At 40.7% G+C, this 22625-nt stretch overlaps 1 protein-coding gene across 1 annotated transcript; it reads right to left on the bottom strand.

The window, feature by feature from the left end:
- Window positions 1-4945: 4945 nt before the first annotated feature.
- fshr (follicle stimulating hormone receptor) lies at window positions 4946-18161 on the bottom strand. The gene is made up of 14 exons (XM_069664553.1): window positions 17977-18161; window positions 15410-15481; window positions 13363-13437; window positions 13066-13140; window positions 12909-12983; window positions 11074-11148; window positions 10822-10902; window positions 8726-8794; window positions 8561-8635; window positions 7840-8025; window positions 6704-6924; window positions 5987-6168; window positions 5706-5897; window positions 4946-5482 (listed from the first exon to the last, which is right to left on the bottom strand). The coding sequence occupies exons 1-14, from the start codon at window positions 18159-18161 to the stop codon at window positions 4946-4948; spliced, it is 2100 nt and encodes a 699-aa protein (XP_069520654.1).
- Window positions 18162-22625: the final 4464 nt, after the last annotated feature.

The following is a 22625-nucleotide window of genomic DNA, read 5'->3' as shown; positions in this document are numbered from 1 at the left end:
AAATCTAAATAAAAATATTGTGGGAAAAATAATAATAATGAAAATAAAAGTGTTTGGAGCATGCTGATCATATAGAGAGCCAAGTGATATAGACATTAACTGTGAGATGTAGCATGAGAGGAACAATCAGACACATTTGTAAATGGGATAACAAAAAGGAAAATTTTAAAGTAAGTTGTCACAATTCTGTTTAAAAGTCCATCTAATACTTAAAGAAATAAAGTAGCCTAAATAACTCGTGAATTTGAGAGACGTTTGCCTTTCTTTATTTTAACTTTTTATTTAAATACAAATTTAATTACCGGTAATCAGTCATTAATGAAACTGTAAGATTAATCAGTGATCAATTTTGATTAAACGCTGAAAAAAATACGATGTGAATCTGTTTTATCTTACATTAAAGAAAGCGCAAATTAATATACAATCTTTTTTCAAGCTAATCGGAGGTGAATGTTTGAGTCTCAAATTATGGATTTTGGATGGATCACTTGAACACACTCGTTTGGTTAATTAGCATCATTTATATAATTGGACCACCAGAGGGCATTGTTAGGCTGCAAACGATTAGGCTCTAATCTCAAAGTGTGGATGCAGCATTACACTGAGCCTGCTTTGGGACATTGTTTAAGGTTTATTCAGGAGTTTTATATTTTTCCTGTTTTTGTTCTCTTGTCACATTGTGTTTGGAGAATATCCGAATGTAGGACTTCTTAACACAAGCAGTGAATAATCTGCTTTAGTCATCGGTATACAAGTTTGAGGACAGTTTCATTACTGTACAGAGGGAAGTAATCCACTGATTATTCTGGGCTGTAAAAAGAAAATCAATAAACAGCAAGAAGATTTATTCTGTGTGAGAAAAACTGAATGTTCAGGAAATAGCCAAGTGCCTGATGAACAGAGTGACTCATGATGTGGTCTTTTTTATTGGATAGTTTTCAGTTAAGAGGTAGACAAGAAAAGTAAGTAGAAGTAGGCGGATGCCCTGAATGTTATTACTTAAAGTAGTTCCAGCTAAATATCCCATGAGGAGCAAAAACAACAAAACAACTTGGGAAAAATCTTTAACATCTAATGGCTTTTTCTCTCCCTGTAGGCCAAAGTGTGTCCCATTACTCCACCGCGCTCCGTCTGCAGACTTTAAAGATCGTCAGCTCTGCATGAGGCGAGGTGAGGAAAGGGAGATTTTAAGAGGTTGTTTCAGGCCCTGAGATGAAGTCAGACCCTTTTAGAAATAACATCCTTGCTGCAGACAGAAATGGGCATCTTGTGGGAAAATATTCTCTTTTTTGGACACATAAGTGATAACAGTGTTGCCAGATCAGATTGACAGTATCCAGCCCAAATCCTAACCTCGCCAGAAACCTGTGTAAAACCATAAAATTACATACGCAATAGAAAACAGATCATAAGCATGCAAAGCTTCATATCTGCATCAAATAACCAAAGATAAGATGTTAGATAAATATCCTGTCGCAACACAAAAGGAGTGCAGGTAGCCAACCAAATACACAAATTGGCATTGTGGTGGTGTTTGCTGTCACAATAAAGTGATTAAATACTGCAATGAAATGTGACAGCAAAATCCAACCTATTTAAAAACTATAGGATTGTGGAGAAAGGAAAATGCCAAAATAAAACATTAAAAGAAGAAATTAAGTGCACCAAAAACATTAAAAAATAAGGCATAATTTAGGCACTGATTAAGCATTAAATGTGACTTAAATTGACATTTCTGATTTAAGAAATGTAAAAAGTAAATTCATTGGATTGAATACACCTCATGTCAATCAAATCTGTAAACAATGAGTGAGTGGAAACCACGAAATCTTTCTTTTTGCCATAAAATGACAGCTTGTTTAGTGTTCGAAACCCCGCCAAATGTGGACAGAAGCAGCCCAAAATTCATCTACCAGCCCAACGCTGTTTTCCCCAGCCCAAGGTAATCAAAAGAAGCACAATTTGGCAGAAATCCGCCCAATCTGGCAACACTGAGTGATGGTTTCACGTGTCTGTTTTGTGACTTGAGAGTTTCTTTTATTGAAACATGTTAGGAGAGACGTCCACTGCTGACAAAGACAGAAACATTTGTTGTTATTGCTCTGTTTAATCTCATCATACACTTTCATGCATGTGTTTTTATTTAACTTAACTGTACCTCACATTGAAATGCTGTAAAGGTGCTTTTTTTTAATGTCACAAATTCTGTATTTCTACCTTATTTTATGCACTCTATGTATTGTATTTATTCTACTTTACTCTAAATATTATTATCTCTTGTCATGCATTGTTTTCAACTTTTACCTTTATCATATTTAATAGTATCATAATAATAGTTTAACAATAATGGCACACTATAGGCCTACATGTCTTTATTGCATGTGCAGTACATGCTGCATGTAATTTCCTTATTGTAAAGATCCTATAGCTGCCTTCATTGAAATGTGTTAAAATTCTTATAATCTGTTGTTTTTTTAAAGCATTTAACTTGACGATTTGACCATAAATAGGCAGAAATAACAATACATCCTGCAGCAGCAGCAGCAGCACCCCCTGCTGGTTAAAGAGTATAATGCATGCACACGCCTGGTGTTGGCATGTAGGAGGCAGTGTATCCATATCAATGAGCTGCACTCGGATTCCTCCTTGCAGCTGCAGCCTTGAAACCCTGGGTTTTCTTGCTTCTCAGTGTGTGTCCCTTATCATGCTGGCGTATCCATCCTCCTGTAATAAGCAGAAGGAGCAGCTGCGTAGTCTCCCCCTCACACGCTCATCCCACCCTGGCACACCGAGCAGAGGTCGGAGGGGTCACTTTGTCCTTGAAATCTTTGGATGCTCTGAAGGACGGCAGCATTTCGAGATAAAGACGGCTCAATTTAGTGTGTGTGAGAGTTTTTTTCCTCTCTAACCTCTAAAATACACATTAATTTAACAAAAAAATGGACACAAGCAGAGAAAATATAATAAAAACATTTATAAACAAGATGAAAAAAACATCAAATACAAGATATATTTTGTACAAAACGCGCAGATTTAAAAAAAAGTGGCATAAAACACAAATTTACAAATGAGAAACAGTTAAATCACACGGATAATTACACATAATTCATTGATAAAAACACAAGAATCTGAAGGTTAGGAGACATGTTGATGCTTGTGGAGCTACAGCAGACAGAGAGTATGAGGAGATTATTAATGAGTGTCCCTGCGGTGTGCTCCTAGATGAATATCATTCAATGATGATGTTGAATGTTAAAGGGATGTTCATTTCTTGACGTGAACATGTGCGATATCCCGAGAGTCGAACCGCTATTAAACTCTTTCAAAGTACTTCAGATTATCTTAGGACGACAGATGGAGGCAGAAGACGACGCCTGAAAGTAAAATCACCTCACCTCTTCTCGTCTCACTCCTCATGTAAATTGTTATAATGCAGTAAACTCCACCCATGTGGGGCTCCGGTGGAGTTAAAACAAACACCAGGAATAATGTAGGACAGAAGTTTGACCTAGATTCAGTTGAAGTACCTGCAGTTGTTCTGTAGCTATCTTTACCTGGATTTCTATTCATACTGTACATACAGTGTTAATTATCCACAGGTCACATGGTTTAAGAGGGGCATGGTGGCAGGTCAGAGGTGTCAGATATACTACGACAGAATCTGACGACAAAAAGCCAAAGAGTTTTGGCGTCATTTCAATATATTGGAGCAGAGGTTGGAAGTAACGTACATTTGTAATACATTTCTGTACTTAAGTAAAGATTTCAGGCATCTGTACTTTACCTGAGTATAACTTTTTGACTTTTAAAACGACTACTATCGTACTACATACATACTATAATTATGTAAAAGACAGCGAAGAAGGAAACCTGACCGTAAAGAGGAGGAGCTCAGTAAATGTAACGTCCGTTAGCGACAGAGAGAACTTGTAGTCACATGGCTGAAAGTGAACCAACCAACATGGCCGACAACGTTGGAGCAGATTCAGAGCAGCAGGACATTCCCCATCCAAGTGATCTGCACATTAAAGGCATAGTGTATGTTCATTATTGTTAGTATATTGTTATTTGTATTTCATTTGAAGTTAAAAAGATTTACCTTTTCTTTTTTCTCTCTCAAATATGACAACATCCGGACAGAAACGTCCTTCAAAGGGCTACTTTTGACTTTTACTTGAGTGAAGAATCAGTTCAATCATTACTTCTTCTTCGTCTTTTTTACACAGGTATTCTTATTCTGCTTAGGTAAAAAATATGTGTGCTTTTGCCACCACAGCTTACACATGTGAAAAGTGCACCTCTTAAAGGGCCAGTTTGCCATCATGCTATTATGGGGAGCTAGTTTTGCTCTGTGTCTTTGGAGGACGCTATCCGCTTCTCCAGTGGGCCCTGGAAAACGCGTCATCTGGCAGAGACCACGGAGCTCGCTAAACTACACTTCCTCAATCTAGGATGCCCGCTTCCAATGTCATGTCTCGTTCAAAATCGTCAGGTTTGAAATGTAGACTGAAGACCTGAAGATGATTGAGACGATCCACCGGTATATTCTCGTTATATTTCAGGTTGTGTCCCGCTCTGAGCCGTCGCCTGCAGCGATCAATGTCCTTGACTGGAAAATGGTAGTGTTTCCCTCCAGCGTCTCTCGCTGGGCCGTTCCTTTCAGAGGGAGGGGCGCAATGCACGCTGGGTGTTGTAGGAATGTAGAATGGGCGAAACCACGAGCTGTTTGTGCAACTTTCTCCACAGCTATGGCGCCAATTTCAAATATTATTGCTTCTATTGATTACAGAGAACACCAGCTTTGACAGTGGCTTTTTCCAGGGGAGAATCGCTCCTTTAAGCAAAGAGGAATTTTCTTGCAACGTTGGGAGGTGTTCATGCACTGTCAGCATCTCCATCAGACCTTAGAGAAATTGTCATGTCATGTCATGTGCTTCTTTCAATGTCAATATTCGTGTTTCCCATCTAGACTCAATGTATTGGCCAAGGAGCACAGCATCACATGGCTGCTCTTTGGAGAGGTCCATGCCGGCTGCTGACACGACGAACTCTCCGTGCGGTAAATCTGCGCCTGTGTCTTGAACAGGCCGAAGCGAGCAGCGAGGAGAAAGAAATCCCGTCTGAAGGTGCGGGTGAAGAAGGCGTAGAGGAAGGGGTTGGAGCAGGAGTTGATCGGGTAGAAGAACACCAGCAGCAGTTTGGCGTCTGAGACGGTGATGAGAGGGAGCTTCAGAGCGGCTGAGAGGGCAAAGAAGGAGATGGGAGCCATGCAGACGAAGTCGGTGAAGATGAGGACGGCCATGCGCTGGGCCACGCGGGTGTCGGCGTGGGCCGGCGCCGACGAGGGGTTCCGGACGGTCAGGTAGATGCTGAGGTAACAGACGCACACGCAGAGGAAGGCCAGGATGTTGAGGAGGAGCAGGGACACCACGTAGACCTGAGATACCACAAACTCCACGTCCATGGGGAGGCAGATACTCACCTGCAGCACACACAAACACAGACACATAAACACACGTATTCAACACATTGTTAGAGGGCTTTCAATGTGTCACAACCATCTCCGTGGATAAGGCCTCTCAAAAAGTTTGTAACAACAAATACAGGTTGGTTAAAGGGAACAAAACAAACCAAACAAACAAAACAAAAACACTAAAAGCCCAGAAGAGATGGTGTAGAATGTGAGGTTCATACGAAGCACCCACTTTGCCGTAGCTGCTGACCCCGACTGTGGGCAGCAAGGCGGCGAGGGAGGAGAAGATCCATCCTGCAGTCATGATAATACACGCGTGTCTCAGGCGAAGCTTCCTGTCGAGCCGCAGAGCGTGTGTGATGGTGTGCCAGCGCTCCAGGGTGATCGCTGTTAACGTGAACACTGACAGTTCGCTCGCAAACACCTGCAATTAACACACAGACACGCATGTTTCTACTCAGAGACGTGTATGAGCGTTTTTTGTTTATGCATCATTTATGCATGCACACACACCGTGAAGAAGCCCGCGGCACTGCAGCCCAGCCCCGTCTGCCAGTCTATGGCGTGGTTGTAGTACCGGCCGCGGGTGAGCATGTCTACGGTCGCGATGACGACCAGGTAGATGCCCATGCAGAGGTCAGAGAAGGCCAGGTGGCACATGAGGAAACGAGGAACAGTCAGTTTGGAGCGGCTGCCTGACAACAGAGAATAAACTATTTAACACCCAAATGTTAATATGTAATAACAGTCATTTTTAACAGTCAAGATTTGGTCTGTTGTTATATGAAGCTGTTATTTGGTCAATCTTAAAGCTGCAGGAGGTCTTGCAACCATCGTTTGTGTGTGTCTGTATTTTGCTGTCTTGCATACTAATGGAAACATCAGCCAATATGTTTTTTTTACATCTTTACGCCTGCAACATCAACAACCTCTCATGCATTGATTCAACACTAAAGTCATGCCCATATGAGCTGAAAACAGCCCATTTCACAAGGACTGTTCGGCAAGGCTCTCCTTTGTTAAGGAGGGGAGAGGGAGGAAGGGAGGGTGCTATTCCCCTCTCATAAGCCCCCAAACATAACCGGCTGAGTGAGTTTAGTTTAACTGGTACTCAGCCTCTGAAGAACAAAACTTTCCACACAGAATGGTCCAAAAAAATGCCGAAAACCTCAAGTATGGTACGACCAATTATGAATTCTGCTTGAAAAATGATGTTGTAATATTTCATACCTAACAAGACCACAAGCACCGCTGCGTTCCCAAGCAGCGCCAGGATGGAGATGATCCAGATGAGGACCCGCAGGGGGACAGCGGTCATGATGTCCTCACAGGGGTTGAAGGCATCTGGTGTGGGGGTGCAGCTGATGGAGGTGAGGTTGGAGCAGTGGGCCCTGTAGAAGAAAATGTCATCTGGGGCGTCTGGGTGGGAGCACAGGGAGCTCCAATTCGATCTACCAAAAGATAAAAACAACACAAAAAGTGCAAAATCTGAGTGTTTCCGTTTGCTACTCCTTGCTGGCTGCCTACTACAGTCATAATTCTCTCATATCAGCTTCTTAAAGAGCAGCTCCAGTCATGTTTTAAGATGTATAAAATGCTCTGCTTGAAATAATAAATTGTGTCTGAAATGTTTTATCTGCAAAATACGTTTAATTACCTTGTAAAAATCCTCCCAAGGCATCTCCTCCTTCTCCCTCATTAAAAATTGAATCTGCACAGGCCCCGCCCACTATGCACATTTCCAACCGCCCCCTCTGTACGAAAACAAAACACGTCTCTGCCATCGTTTAGTGGCAACTTGTTGAAACTTAGCTAGCTTGAAATGTAGTCATCAGTAGTAGTAACGTTTGTAGTCAGTAGTGAGTTTGCAAAAATTAAGAGGGCGGTTACAGCTGGCTCGTGCATCGCTGAAGTGGTTGCCATAGGTTACACATAATGATATGCATAGCGTCACCCCATCCATTAACGGGATTGGCTCCTTGGGTTTGTGACAGCTCAAACCTGCCAATCTGAAAACGTGTTGTTCAGCCTGTCCTTGGTACACTGCAGTTTAAAAGCAGGCAGGCCCAGCCATGGAGATGACTGCTTATGTTGTCCCTGATATGTCTTGTAGCACATGAAAAGATAAGATAGACTTTATTGATCCCCTGTTGGGGGAAATTAACTTGTTGCAACAGCTCAAAGTAAAGGACAGGGTAAAACAAGTGGTGGATAAAAAAGGCAAGACAAAACCAAGTCAAACACACACGGTGTGTATCATGGATGTGGTTGAAAAACCACATGCAGATGTTTACGTTTATGTTAAGGTGGAAAACTTGATTTTCACTGGAGGGGGTCTTTAAAATAGGAGGACAATAGATGCGCACCTGTTCCTGTGTACGTTCTGGAAGGCGCAGCAGTGCGACGAGTACGTCAGGTTGGCTTGGTGGAGTTTAGTGAAGAGATGCAGAGGAGGGAGCTCTTTCAGATGGCGGGCGGACTTTGCAAACAGCTTCTGGAGTCCACCGAGGATGGAGTCCGGCAGGGAGCTGAGGGCCGTGTGGGAAATGTCCCTGCAAGAACAAACAAGCTGGACTTTAACAGAGGAGTAACACTGATTCTGATTTCGAAATGCTTTTTTAAGCACGTCTTTTTTGCTTCATGTAATAGAAATGTCTTATCCTTCCATAATCAGTGCATAAAAGCTGTCATCAATTTTCTGTAGAGAAACACTCTGGATTTAGAGGCGGATTTATGTCAGCTGAAGTCCAGCTTTGCTTGGAATAAAAGTGAAATTTTCTGGACCAAAAGAGCTACCGTTTAATTGCCAAGTGATTAACTGGATGAGGAGTGAAAAATAAAACATGACAGCCCAACAGAAAAACCAAGTCTTTTTTTCTGCTGCCACTTTGTTCAGGGAATAAACAGGAAAATCCCTATTTTCACCTGCTCTTGGTTTATTTTTACCTTAAATCTGGCATGTTTCTACGCTTTTTTGAGCCTCCCAACACACGGCACATTGTTTCATGTTTTCTCCTACATGCTGAGTTTAGTAATGATGCGGGCTGAATCATGTAGGCATGAGTTACTGTTGGATGTCATGCTTACAGTACCACCAACTCACTGGAACCCACAAAGGCGTTGGGATTGATGTGAGTAAGCTGCTGGTTGCCTCTCAGACACCTGAAATAGAGAGAGAGAGAAGAGGAATTAAATATGCAAGTTTTTTGTGAATTTTTCTGTTTGTGAATTTTGTCCGTGCCTGTGACTCACAATTTGTGCATCTTTGTGCCGTTGAAGGCGTCACTTGCCACCTCCTTGATGCCATTTCTGGTGAGCCGTCTGTCATTGGAAAGAGAAGCCAAATTACAGTCACGTGGCTCCAACACAGAACAATCCCAGGAAACGTATCCAAACAATCGAAGCTAATTTCAGAGTGTGCGGTTCTTTTGTTCTCAGTGGCTACAGCAGTACAAGAATGACAAACTAAATAAAATGTTTTTATGAATATGTAAGACTTCTTCTCTTTCTTGCTCTTCTGCTTTTAACTGGCCAGGAGCTTTGTAACTTTGAAGCTGTAGGCCTACTGCATTTAATTTAAAAGTAGTCAGTCGTAGGAAAGAGTGTTCTCAACTTACTTAAAGAAAAAGTATTGGGATGTACATTTTCTTGCCAAGAGTAACATGATAAGATTGATACCACTCTGTCTGTTAAAACCTTAAGGCAGCAGCCAGCTAGCTTCACTTAGCTTAAACTTAGCTTCAATACTGGAAACAGAAAGAAAGAGCTAGCCTGCCCCTGCAAAAAAGTAATAAGATTAAACGCACTTAAAAATTTTTGGAAGCTCTCTTTCTTGCTGATAATAAGATGAGAAGATTAATTTCCACTCTCATGTCTGTCTGTTAAATATAAACCAGCTAGCCACCAGCTAGCTAAGCCTGGCTAAAATACTCAACAGCTGGCTTGTCCCGACCAAAGGTAATAAGATTCAACTAAGTTCAATGAATGCTTAAGGCAAAAATGCTTTCTTGTTGAGCACTAGATGAGAAGATTAATGCACACTCTTATTTCTGTTTAATATAAACGCACAGACAGCAGACAGCTAGCTTAGCTTAGCTAGAATACAGGAAACAGATTGAAAGAGCAAGCCTGCCCCTGAAAAAGGTTAGAATATTTGCCTACAAGCACCTCTAAGCTAGCTAACTAACATGTTAAATATTTGTTCAATTCATGCCAAAACTGGTGCGTAACAAAGACGAAAGATGAATTGTAGTTAACTTAATTCAGTTAATATGTGTTAGTTAAGGTTAGCTAAGGTTCTGTAATAATTAAAAAACATACATTATGAAAGAGTTAGTAAGCTTAAGAGGTGCTTGTAGCTAAGCTAGCTTTTTCTCCTTTCCTTAATTCTTTGTGCTAGGTTAAGCTAACTCGCTATTTGCTGTAGCTTTATATTTAAAGGGGGGTATTATGCTCATTTCAAGCTTCATATTTCACTCTGTGATACCTGTGGACTAGCTTAGCATAATTTACAGTTTAAAAAACTCTTAATATTTCTCACACTGGTGCTCTGTGCAGGCCCTCATTCAGCCTCTGCCTGAAACGACTCAGTCAGCTCTGTCCCTTGAAGAAGCCCCGCCCCTACAAGCCAGCTTTCTTCTGATTGGACAGCTCTCAGAAGCCTGCTGAGGCTGCACTTTGTGTCGAACCTGGCGTTCACAGCAGCCTGCAGACTCAGCTGAGAAGCCTGGAGATTACTCCAACATACTTTTACCAACAGATTCTAAACTTCACCCACGTTTAGTCTGGACATCCAACATTGTTTTTATATTATTACAATTACATATATGTCTTAAAATGTGAAACAGCATAATACCCCCTCTTTAAAGGTCCGACTTGAGAATTATATCGATCTTCAAATGATTGAATTAGTTAAATTAGCAGGTTTCGAAAAATATAAAGTTTGATTTAAGTAAACGTAGCATGACTAAAATGTAAAAGATATAGCAGAGTAGAAGTACTGAGAAGAAGTAAAGTAGCATTTCATTTAATTAAAGGAAAATATTATTTTTTTAATGAATTGTTTAGTTTTAATTCGTTTTTGATCCGCCAAAAGTAGTATAACACAGCAATCGGATTTAGGGATTTACAGGACTCGTGATGGACGGCATAAAAAATGTGGCGAGTAAAAAAATAAATACACAGTATGGCAGTAAAATTGTTAGAAAAGCAGAAAAAATGGAGACAGCTCGGAGATGGCTCAGTAAAGAGGGCAGAGTGCACTTCAGGGAACATTCATCACTGCGCATGTAATGCCCACTCGGAGCTGTGTGAGGGTGGTGTTTCTAAAAAAGTGATGAATCTCTCACATCTCGCTGATAGTTTGAGTGCAGAGGCCTCTGAAGGCATTGGCGGGGACTCTCTCTATGTGGCTGTTCTCTTGCAGGTCCCTGAGCAGCATGAAGCAGCAGGAAGATGGAAAAAAACACATGATTAAAATAAAATACCCAGAAGTAGGTACACTTAAGGGGCCTTGGACAGATGGTTTGTATTCCGGATATTTTGTACTGTCAGTGTTCTGTATATGTTTAATTGTGTATTTGTTTCTCATTTAGACTTACAACACAAAAAGTGGGGCCACAGACTGGATCTTGGCGAAGTTTGGAAAAATTCTCAGCCCGGTGTTGGAGATGGTCCTGTGAAGAGCAGAACAAGCACCAAATGTTACTACATTCGCACCACCACCTCTGAACAACAGACACTTGCGGTGCAGTGAGTCATCGTGATAAAATCAAACAATGTAGCATTCATCGGATTAACCGAGTAAAAAAATCAACAGGGGAAGAGATTCCAAAACAATTGAGGTGGCACAGAGACGAATGAGATGTTTAAAGGGCTTCTTGTTCCAAACAACTGTCAAATTATTCTTCACAAGTTCAGAATTCAGTATCACTGAAATATTTAACAGTCAGTAGAACAGTGATTATTCAGAACTTGGACAAAACAGGTTTTTAATTTGGAAATTATTTCAAAGCAGGACCAACAAGACTCTACAACCAGGCTAGAGGCTCTGTCAGGTTGTGCTACCTATAGACGCTAAATGCTAACGTCAACATGCTCACATCCTGATGTTTAGCTGGTATGATATTTTTAGCATCGCAGTTTAGCATGTTAGCATAGGAACAACACAGAGTACGGTTAGTGGCTAAAGGGAATGACATTAGTTTTGCTGTTACTGGGTTAAAAACCAAATTACTTAACTACACTTAAAGGAGCAGTGTGTGATTAAGGGTGAAAATAAGAAACGTTGTGCTTATGTTGGTTAAGAACGAGCCCTTTATATCTACAGAGGCAATGGCTCGTCTTTTAGCACAGCCATGTTGCACTGCTTTGTTTCCACAGTAGCCCAGAAGGACAACAAATAACTGGCTCTAGAGTGTGCCTTGAGCTTTTTCTTTGACTGCAACCGAAGTTGCTCCTTAACGCTTAAAGAGGAGAGTGATGCAACCATGAACCAGCTGGTTGTCATTTACAAACTCACCACTAGATGCTACTAAATCCTACAGACTGCCCCTTTAAATGATGACCTCATTCTGGTGCTTGATGCAAAGCAGAAGTGTCACCACATTCAAGTTAATTCATCCTCTGGGCAGCATGATTATTTATACACAAAGTACAGTGGAATTCATCCAATTAATAAAACCACAAAAACAACCTTATTGAAGCACCAGAGGAAAAGTCTGGGATCTCCAAATGTAGAAGAATTTATCCTCCGAGGACCACGAAAAAACACAAAACCTCATCGTAATCCAACTACAAGCTTTTTAGATATTGGTTCAGTTTAAAACATATAAGTTTTCACAGTTTAAACAGTTGATACTTGGCTTGGCAAACCACAGAGCCACGTTGCTAGCTGCTAGCTGCTTGCTAGCCAGCATTTGACATAAAAACAGGTTCGAGGATGTTTTTTTCTGGGTAAAGTGTGGACATTTAATCACACAAAAATCAGAAAAATTTTAGATTTAAATACAAATGCAAAGTTTTTCTTGCAAGTGCCCTGGTTTAAAAGTTTATGTATTGCATTTTTTCCCTGTAAACTTACCGTATGTGTCCCAGTGTTTACAAATTAGAACAAACATAACAGTTATGGTTAATAATAATGTCAGTGAGGGCTTTTTGGCAATGTTCTGTGCTTCATAAACGGTTATTTCAAGACTGATGCAAAAGCTAAAAACAATCAAGTTAAAAAGATTTCACATGGAAAACTCTGTTTATAGTTTTTCATGAGATGAAGTGTGACACTTCCAGGAGATCCGAGCTAATTAAAAAATGATGTCTTTGGCGGACAGAAGTAGGCCTGTCACCCATGACCCATTTTTGACTCACAATCAGTTTGAAAAACACAAACTCCAGAGGAAAGTTTCCCTCGCTCGCTTCACTCTCACTGAGTACTCACAGATACCGTAGTTTCACCAGGTTCTTGAAAGCATCCGGATCGATTTGTCTCAGGTGTTTTGACTTTGTTATGATTCTGAAAGAAGCCCACGCAGTCCTATTAATAAAAATGACTGGTCTTACAATGACAGGCTTTCACCACTGCCAGTTGTACTTACATGTCAGTGAGTTCAGGGAGATCAGAGAAAGCCAAAGCTCCTACGCTCTCCAACGCAACATTCTCAGAGATGTAGCTAAAGGAAACACATTAAGAATATGACATGAATATTCAGCACTTATTCTGGAGCGTACAGTATTTTGTCTCCACCGCTCTGCAAAGATTACACCTCAGATGTCTGGGTGATGAGCTTTCTCAGGATTCAGAGCTCCTCTTGTTCCATAACAAAGGCTAAACACACGAGCCGGGTGGATTTAATGCGTCATGAGTGGTCGCTTGTTGTAAACCGTGTACTCACATATCAGTGAGGTGAGGGAGGCCGGCGAAGGCAAACGCACCGATTCTCTCCAGCACGTCGTTCTCCGATATGATGCTGAAGTTGGACGGAAGAGGAGGAGGTTGAGGGAGAAATAAAGGATGTTAATGGTTGTGAAGTATAATATTTTATAACACAATAATTATGGCATGTTACAGAGGACTTTTGTCATCTTACACTTGTTAACACTTGTAAGAGATGCACTAAATTCAGAAACATCAAATATAGATTTCAAAATAAAGGCAACCTTTAGTTTACACACAGTTTACAACTAAATTTCCCAAGGCCCATTTGTATATGAAGCTGCATTGATGCATCATACATAAAACTGTGGATCAATAAAAAACAATCAAGATGTCAAAAACTATGATATATGTTCTGGGGTTGATATTTTTTGTTTTTGCTAAAGTTTGGCTGAATCTTTAAATGCTTTCTTTAAATCTAAGTTTGCTAAGCCTAAATCTTTTATAGATGAAATGATTAAGAGTTATGAATTTAGTCAGACTGACACTGTGATGCAGTGGTTAGCGCTGTCGCCTCACAGCTAGAAGGTTCCTGGTTTGAATCCAGATTTGGAGGGGGCCTCTCTTTGCATGTTCTCCCCGTGCATGCGCGGGTTCCCTCCTGGTACTTTCTCCCACAGTCCAAAGACATTCTCGTTAGGTTCATTGGTGACTCTAAAATTGCCCGTAGGTGTGAATGTGAGTGCGAAATGTTGTCTGTCTCTATGTGTCAGCCCTTTGATTGACTGGCGATCAGTCCAGGGTGTACCCCGCCTCTCACCCAGTGACAGCTGGGATAGGCTCCAGCTCCCCCGCGACCCTGAACACGATAATCGGTGTAGATAATGGATGAAATGATCAATGTGACTGTAAACTGAATATATACTGTATATGTGAATTGAGTTAGCTTAAAGACAACTCATTATATTTTGTGGCAATTTATAGAGAAAAAAAGAAAAAAAGAGCAAACAACTCAGACTACAAAAAAACTTTAGAGGCAAATGTATAAAGATAAAACCCTATGAAACCGTGTTAAATAGAAAATATATAAATTAATTAATAAATATATTTCAAAATACACAAAGGTTCTTTTCATACAGATAAATAACATTTTGTCTTTAAAGTGATAATCTCGAAGTTCTCAGTTTCGTTCTTTTTGGCGCCACCTATGGCGATAAACGGTAATTGCAGGAGCACACTTCCCAGATATCCAGAAAGTGTTGCATGTGTGACGTCCACTGTTGGCTCCGGTTGTAACTCTTGATTTTCCTCGCTGACGGTCGTTTTCCTTTTTAGACTGTTTGCCTTCATCTGAGCGTCGAGTTTGTTTCTTTTTCTTTGTATTTTCACTTATTTTTGAAGTTGTATCTGTAGTCATCCATCTTTTCTTTGTTTGTTCAGCCATAGCAGATTACTGTTTACTCGCAACACTTGCAGAGAGTGGAAAAGCAGCGCCTACCCTCTCTGACAGACCGACCACTGCTGGCTGATGAAAAACGCGTCACTAACTGGGCGCCGCTTGTGATTTTTTCCGCTAAAGTCACCATAGACACCCAGTCTGTAATACTGCAAATGCAAAGGCTTTCATCAGTGGGCCATAGGCTCAATCACCATTGTGTTACCTCATTCAGTGATAGATAGAGACTTAACAGATTTAATTTATTTACATGAAGATCTTCAAGATTATCACTTTTATTATTACAGAGACTAGTTAACCTCTGCTCTTTTGCATGTTTGCTATTAAGCACAAAACTACACAAGAATAATTCTATATTTTTCTTATTTTCCATTGGTTTCAAAGATTGGTGGGGAATGACTTTGAAACTTAATACATCAAACATAAACATGTACCTTTAAATTCCTTTTCTTAAACATACAGAGAAACTCTGACACGAGTCCTGACCCTGTCGCCCTCCTCTGCACCTCCTCTCTGTTTGGATTATCCATATCTGGAGTGTTTTGACCTCCTCGGTTCATTACGTTCCACATCAAAGAATAAACATGAACACACACACACACACACTTACAGCTTCTCGAGGTGCTGCAGGCTCCTGAACACGCCGGGGGGAATAACTCTGATCTGCGTCTGCTTTACTTCCCTGTTGGTGCAGAAACAGATACACTTCCTCACCGTTTAGCGCCACACTGATCACACAGAAGTAATCACTAATGAGAAATGAACAGAAATCATTAGTGGCTGGATTGATCGTGTTTTAGATAAACCAAGGTTGTGACTTTTGTTGAGGATATTTTTGTCAGAGAAGAAAACTGGTTTACTTAAATGGTCAAAAGATGAATTTGCATCTGTCTGTAAAACGGCCGTCCAATTCTGCATTCTTGAAAACATCCCAACTGTTCCTCAGCCTTGACCTTCGAGCAGAACAGAACACACACATCGCCTGGGACTTTACTGTGCGTCTCCTGGGAAGAGTCGCTACTTCTGCCACAAAGTAGTCCTCGTGTTGTATCTGCCTTTGTATGCTTTCGTGAGAAACATTATGTACATCCTGACTCTGATCCTGTGTATGTCTGAGCCCCTGTTTGTGCAGAAGCTTGAGGCGATCTTCGCTTTCTCTCTCTCCTCCCTCCTTCCAACCTTGAGATTCCTCCAAAAATTTCACCGGCCAAAACAACAGGTCAGTGTTTACTCTGGGTGGCAATGACCCTCACTCGCCTCATCAAGCTGTTTCACTGTGTCGTAAAAAGTTGCAGTGCCATCAATCAACACGTGACACTTTAGAGGCTAAAGCGGAATTACTCAAGAAATAAAAAATTCCTCTCAAAGAAAAACTTTCAGGTTTGAATCATAAATCTCGGCCTTTGCTGCTTGAATTTTATTAAACCTTGTCTCAAATAAAGAATACGGGAAATTACAAAAAATCAAGTGTTTAACCTTGTAAACATCTCCATGTGGTGTTCTTCATGTGCTACAAGACGTATCAGGGACAACATGAGCAGTCATCTCCACGGCTGGGCCTGTCTGCTTTTAAACTGCAGTGCACCAAGGACAGGCTGAACAACATGTTTTCAGATTGGCAGGTTTGAGACGTCACAAACTTAAGGAGCCAATCCCGTTAATGGACGGGGTGACACTATGCATATCATTATGTGTAACCTACGGCAACCACTTTGACGACGCGTGAGCCAGCTGTAACTTTTGCAAACTCGCTTGTGACTACTAACGTTAACTTTACTACTTCTAATTACTACATTTCAAGCTAGCTAAGTTTCAACAAGTTGCCACTAAACGATGGCAGAGACGTGTTTTGTATTCGTGACAGAGGGGGCAGCTGGAAATTTGAGCAGTGGGCGAGGCCTATGCAGAGGGAGAAGGAGGAGATGGCTTGGGAGGATTTGTACAAGGTAATTAAACGTATTATGCAGAAAAAACGTATCAGACACAATTTATTATTTCAAGCGGAGCATTTTATACGTCTTAAATGTGACTGGAGCCTAACACATTACGTCGTGTTGACACATGCTTCATGCTAGCACCACGGATACGAAGCAATTAGAAAGTGCACATTGGAAAACCTTCCTCATGTGTGGTTTTTAAGAACATTGAAGGTGCTGCTCGGTAAGGATTAGAAAAAAGATGAAGGTTCGCGTTAAAATAACTTTGCACTTGTCAGTAAAGTTACGTACGTACATAAAATTTGTAAATAACGTTGCGTGACGAAAAGTAAGAAAGTCAACGTGTTACATAGGGCTCAAACTCTAGTTTCTTTGATTCAAGTTTTTTTTAACATCCCCCCTTTAAATGGACTCTTACATTTTTTGGGCCCATCCAGTCGCGGCAGATGGCTGTTGAGTCCGGTTCTGCTCGAGGGTTCTGCCTGTTAAAAGGACGTCTTCTTTTTTTTGCCACTATTGCTTGCTCATGGTGGATTAATGTTGGATCTGTGTAAATAATATGGCAAAGAGTTCGATCTGGACCTGCTCTATATGTAAAGTGTCATGAGATTACTTGTGTTGTTATTTTACGGTATTTAAATAAAGATTGATTGATGATTTGTGTATCCAGCATGAAAAAGTATCCTTATTGACTTTGCATTGGCATCGTCTCCGTGGCACGAATTGGCAAAGCATTTTAAGACAGTACAAATATGTAAAGCCACGAAATATAATTTTCAATGTCTTTGTTGTAGGCCTACATGATACCCCTATTTATATAGTCTTTTATATAGTTTTTGTCTTATCCTGTGTCTTGGTTCGACCCAGGTTTGTATCCAAAATAAGGGCACTAATAAAGGACGTTTTACAAAGATTTATATAAAAAATGCCAGGAGACATCAGCCAAGAAGGTAGGAAGCCAAGCTCTACGTAGAGATAAGATGGAAGAAAGTTGTTTTTGTTACTGAGCTGTTGAGGATTTGACAGGCACCCTGAAATCTTTGTTTCCTGTTAGATTTCCAACCATAACATGTGAATTATTAAAGCTAAGCAACATTATTATTACCTGTGAGGCTACAGAACAGCTTAGTGTTACACTATATGAAACAATTTCTCTGAGATGTGGGAAAAAAACGTCTGCAGAAACTTAATATTAGCCTCCAAAACTTTGCTGCAGATGTGTATGTGTGCTTGTACTCACAGGCATTGCGTGTTACTGGAGATGTTGGAGGGGATCTCTGTGACCCCGGCGCTCAGCGGGTACCAGAGGCAGGTTCGTTTGGCCGAGCTGGTCCCGTCTCCACGTTTAACGTCCATCTCAGAGGAGGGCGCCGAGGCTGCTGCCGTCTTCATCATCACAAACATCACTATCATCAGAACCATCATCTTACCACGGACAGACTCCAAATCTTCTCCTGTTTTTCTTCTTCTTTTGTTACTGTCTCCCACGTGGTGTTTACATGCATGCAGGCCTTACACCCAAGGCCACACTCCACATTTGATTCTGTCTGTCCGTCTATGTGCTCTGGGTTCACCGCCGGGTCGGAGAGAGAAGATGTGCGAGGTGCTTTCTGCCATGCGATGGTGAACGATGGGGGCGTGTGAAAAGCTTTATGGGTGTATGAGGATGTAGGAGGTCTCTGTGGGGATGTGTGTGATAAGTGCATGTGTAAAAATAACTACAGCAGAGCAAAGATCTTTAAAAGACAGAAAGTCGTGTTTCTATTTTATTAATTACATGCAAGAGTCTGTCAAAAATTGGTTTCCATTGTTTGTTCTTTAAACTTTAGCCTTTAACGCCTTTTCTTTAAACCTAATCACACGAGGAAGTCATCCAAGGATATCATAAGTATAGATTGAATTATTTCCTTTGGTTTTGTTAAGTTTGCGATCATAAATAGTCACTCTGAGCACCAGCGAGCACTCTAGCACAACTGGACCGTTAATAAATTCAAAGTGCTGTTGGAATAAACTGTCTGGTTATTCAGAGAACACTCTGGGCTCTCTGTCTGAGGAGACGGAGAAGCGGTCCACCAAGAGCAGCCAGTTTTACATAAACAACTGAAGCAACAGTCCTCCTAGCTAAATGTAGCAACTGTGAATTGAGGATTTAATAAACCAAAAGCTAAAAAAGCAAAGGTACCTTAGAGGTTTGGGCTGTTGTTTCTGTGGGTGTTTGAATGTGATATTTTTAGCTAAACCTACAGTAAACTAGCAGACATATTTAGCTAATTTGTTTGAGTGGAGTTGTGGGTTTACATCACAGGTATACGAGTAAATGGGTGAACATTGCATTTATGACTAACTTTTTTGGTGTATACGTACATCCCCTTGGTTGAACAGGACACCTTCATTGATTTATTCTTTAGGCGTATGCTCTACTGCTTCAAACAGCTATGTTCTTATTTAGGTGCAGAGCATGTAGTCAAAGATTATCAGACACGTCAGCCAGCTAGCTGCCGCTAAAAAGTTAGCTAATACCTAACTAACACTGCTTTAAGCTATAAGCTACTGACAACAGTTAATGCTTGTGCTCAACCACTTTCAAGCTAACGTTACTGTTTGTATTACAAGACACAAAAGGAAAGCTGCAAATTTCTAGCTAATGTTATGCTAATTAACAGTAGTGTTAGCATACTATCGTTACCTGTTGTAACTTAGCTGTCCTTATGACTTAACAAATATGTTGTTTTGATAGCAAATTAGCTACCGGGAAATAAGAAGCAACAGCTAACATTAGCATTCAACCAAATCCTAGCTAGTATAACTGTTAATAAGCATTACCATTAGCGAGGAATTCCCGGCTTTCCTATTGGATTATGTAACACATTCATACGGTAACAAGTCAAGTCAAATTTATTTGTATAGCACATTTAAAACAACATGAGCTGACCAAAGTGCTTTACAGACAGTGGCAGATACCAGTGGCGTTAGCTTGCAAATGGTATAAGCATTAGCTTGCGGTCTAAAATGTTTTGGTTGCTACAAGAGTATAAATGCTACAGTGGTATGCAGGACAGTATATTCATGATAACATTAACGTCACTGACTTTATAAGCTCCATAAAGTTTTGCTTATAAAACTTTATAAGTTTGTGTTATGTGTATTGTGAATGTTAGCTTCAGGGAGGTAGCATGCTGAAAAGGCTGGTGTCCAGTGTGTTTAGCTGGCAGTGTTTTCATTTAAGCTAGCTAGCCAAACAGTGTGCCAAGACTGGGAAATAGAATTAAAAATGTACCAAGACAAAAACCAAGAAAATTAAGTTGTTGGAAAATTGAAACAAGCTGGTCAAAGATAAAAACATGGGTAAAATAGATTGATTTGTGGTAATAATTATAGCATTTTATGATTCACTAAATTGTATATTAGAATATTTTTCGTCCATATATCTTGTTTTCTTCAGGTTTAGGCCTACTGTCTTTTTTTTTTACTGCATGATTGATTTACTGCCAAGTACACTAGCAGCACAATAACTCAGACAGTAGGAGTACGTCTCTTGTTTTGGCCAGCCAATCTTCTTTTTAGCTTCAAAGACAAAAGTAATTATGAGGAACAGGCGTGAATCTGTTATGTCTCCCGTCTCATATTTGTGTTGAAATTTCTACTCCACTGTGTCAGCATGGCTACAAGGACGCTCTCTCTGCCTTCACGTAAACACGTCTGTGCGTGCACAACCACACACACTTACATAACAATCTTTTTTCTTTTTACATTTCCTTTTATATACACCTTAGTTTCTCCTTTGCACATATAACTGCCTCTTTCTTGTATTGATACATATTTGTGTGTGTGTCATAATGTGGGAACTAAATAGAGGAACAGAGCTCTTTATGATTGTTCCAAAGCTAAGCAGAAAAATGTAGCCTTGAGCTCCTGACATGACCACACACACACACACACACACGCACACACTCCCACAGTTTAGCTCTACACAAGGAAAGAAAGAGGAAACAGAAGGACGGGCAGAAAGACAGAATGCAGGTGTACAAAGGAGTGTAAATGAAGGACTCACGAAGGGGAACGTCCATGGCTTCTGTGTGCATGTTTGTGCTGATACATGACATGAATTAAAGATGATATCATTAGAGATTATATTAGTATGTTCCTGATTGTTCTGCACCTGTGCAGGGGAGGTGTGCTGTGAAAATGTAGAGAATTTTTCAACACTGCAGAATGAGACACTGTCCTTGCTCAACAAGCCGATAAATACACTAAATGGAAAAGTCAATAGATATTTTCCACAGTGGATATTTTGGCCTGTGAGTCAAACACAGGTGTAGCCAATGTCATTAAGGATGGATGCACTCAATTTTGGTGGTCAAGTTCCAGGGCTCTGCCATTTTCACTGACCGATATGGCTTAAACTTAATGAAACAGGCTTTTAACTGGTTATGAAACAGTCTCAATTTGAAACTATTGACTCTATATGACCGACAAAAGTGAACCAGACCATCAGCAAGAAATCTGGCAATTTTTATAAACACGTTTTCAAACCCTATGTTTATATTTCCACCCCGTGTGCAGTGCGTTTGCCAGTTTAAAGGAAGCAGGGGGAGATTTTCAGGACAATATCAGTGACATTAAAAGTAGAGAATTTACTGAGGCAGGGGTCTCCAACAGGTAGTTCACGTAGCTGGCTACCGGCCTGGATTTTAGTATCCCGCCAAGAGGTTCACAGACTCTGTACAAAAATCTGCTGACAATAAATGCACCTTGAAAGCCTCTTCCCACTTCAGTCAATCAAATACACAGATGTCCCACCCCCTCCAATACAAAATAACAGGATAGGCCTATCAGCTGTCAATAGAAAACGTTGATGCTTCTAGCAAGTTTGTCAATGTCTGAACCGAACCAATCACAGCAATGTTGCAGCAACCTCCATCGACAGGTCGGGTCAGTTATGCTGTACGCTAGTTGAGCTAAAGTGAGGAGTTTGGTGATATTAGCCTGTTTAGCCAGATTTATGATGAACAATGAAGGTGGCGGTGGCCAAAAAAAGCAGAAAACATACTACTGAGGAGTTTATTTGCGACTGTGATGGACAAGTGTGTGCCTCAGCTGTGGTACCAACGTTTCAGTCGACAAAAGAATCAGCATGGGGCCCCACCAGCAATTACAGCGGTGTAATGTAAGTGGCTCTTGGCCACTTTCATTTTTTTCAAAGTAGCTCTCAGATGAAAAAAGGTTGGAGACGCCTGTACTGAGGCATTGGCAACAAAAACCACGTGTCAACACTGGTCAGAATCTGATCCTAAGTAAGCCCTCTTCCTTTTATGTAATTTATCTATTTTGAATGAATTACGAAGCGAGACATGGAACGTAAAACATTTGACTTACACGTACGTCTGTACTGATTCTAGCTTTCGTGTTGGCCTTGCTACCATGCTACATCAGCAACTTAATCTGTTAGCTGTAGGCTAAAGTAGGTGAAAAGGGCGGTAAAAAAGCCTCACCAATGATATAGCTATCCTACGTTACCTGCATCCTGCAAAAAGCAGTGTTTAAAAAAGATAAATATGTCAAAAAAAAGTTGTGTTTTTTTCACTCACTATCCAGATCAATCCTTAATATCATACCACTTATGGCCACAGAGGGCGCCAACATTTTTAAAAAGTTCCTTATGGCTGCTTCAGGGCCTGTGTCCACTAACGGTGTTTATTGCGCTGGCAGCGCCCACAACCTCAATTTGAGAGCGCTTCTCACCGACGTTAGGTTGCTAGGTTACGAAAGTTGTCTGGCAGCACTTCGGCTTCCCTTGGTAAGTCTGTTGCTCTGTATGCTTAATATTAACTTTATTCAAGGAAATTTTACATAAAAACAATGGAAAGGAAGCTAGACCTGGAAATTGCA

Source organism: Semicossyphus pulcher, unplaced genomic scaffold (genome assembly GCF_022749685.1).
Source record: "Semicossyphus pulcher isolate SPU_LCO1_2020_fin unplaced genomic scaffold, fSemPul1.0.p SCAF_16, whole genome shotgun sequence".
In the NCBI taxonomy this organism is placed as follows: domain Eukaryota; kingdom Metazoa; phylum Chordata; class Actinopteri; order Labriformes; family Labridae; genus Semicossyphus; species Semicossyphus pulcher.
Note: the sequence above shows the minus strand (reverse complement) of the source record. Positions and strands in the feature narration are given on the sequence as shown.

Excerpts from the sequence above, each read along its gene's own strand:
- fshr (XM_069664553.1), bottom strand. The coding sequence starts at position 18,161 with ATGATGGTTCTGATGATAGTGATGTTTGTGATGATGAAGACGGCAGCA. Across the intron at positions 8,636-8,725 it reads GGCACAAAGATGCACAAATT|GTGTCTGAGAGGCAACCAGC; the intron begins GTGAGTCACAGG and ends TCTCTATTTCAG. Across the intron at positions 8,026-8,560 it reads TCCAGTGAGTTGGTGGTACT|GGACATTTCCCACACGGCCC; the intron begins GTAAGCATGACA and ends TTGTTCTTGCAG.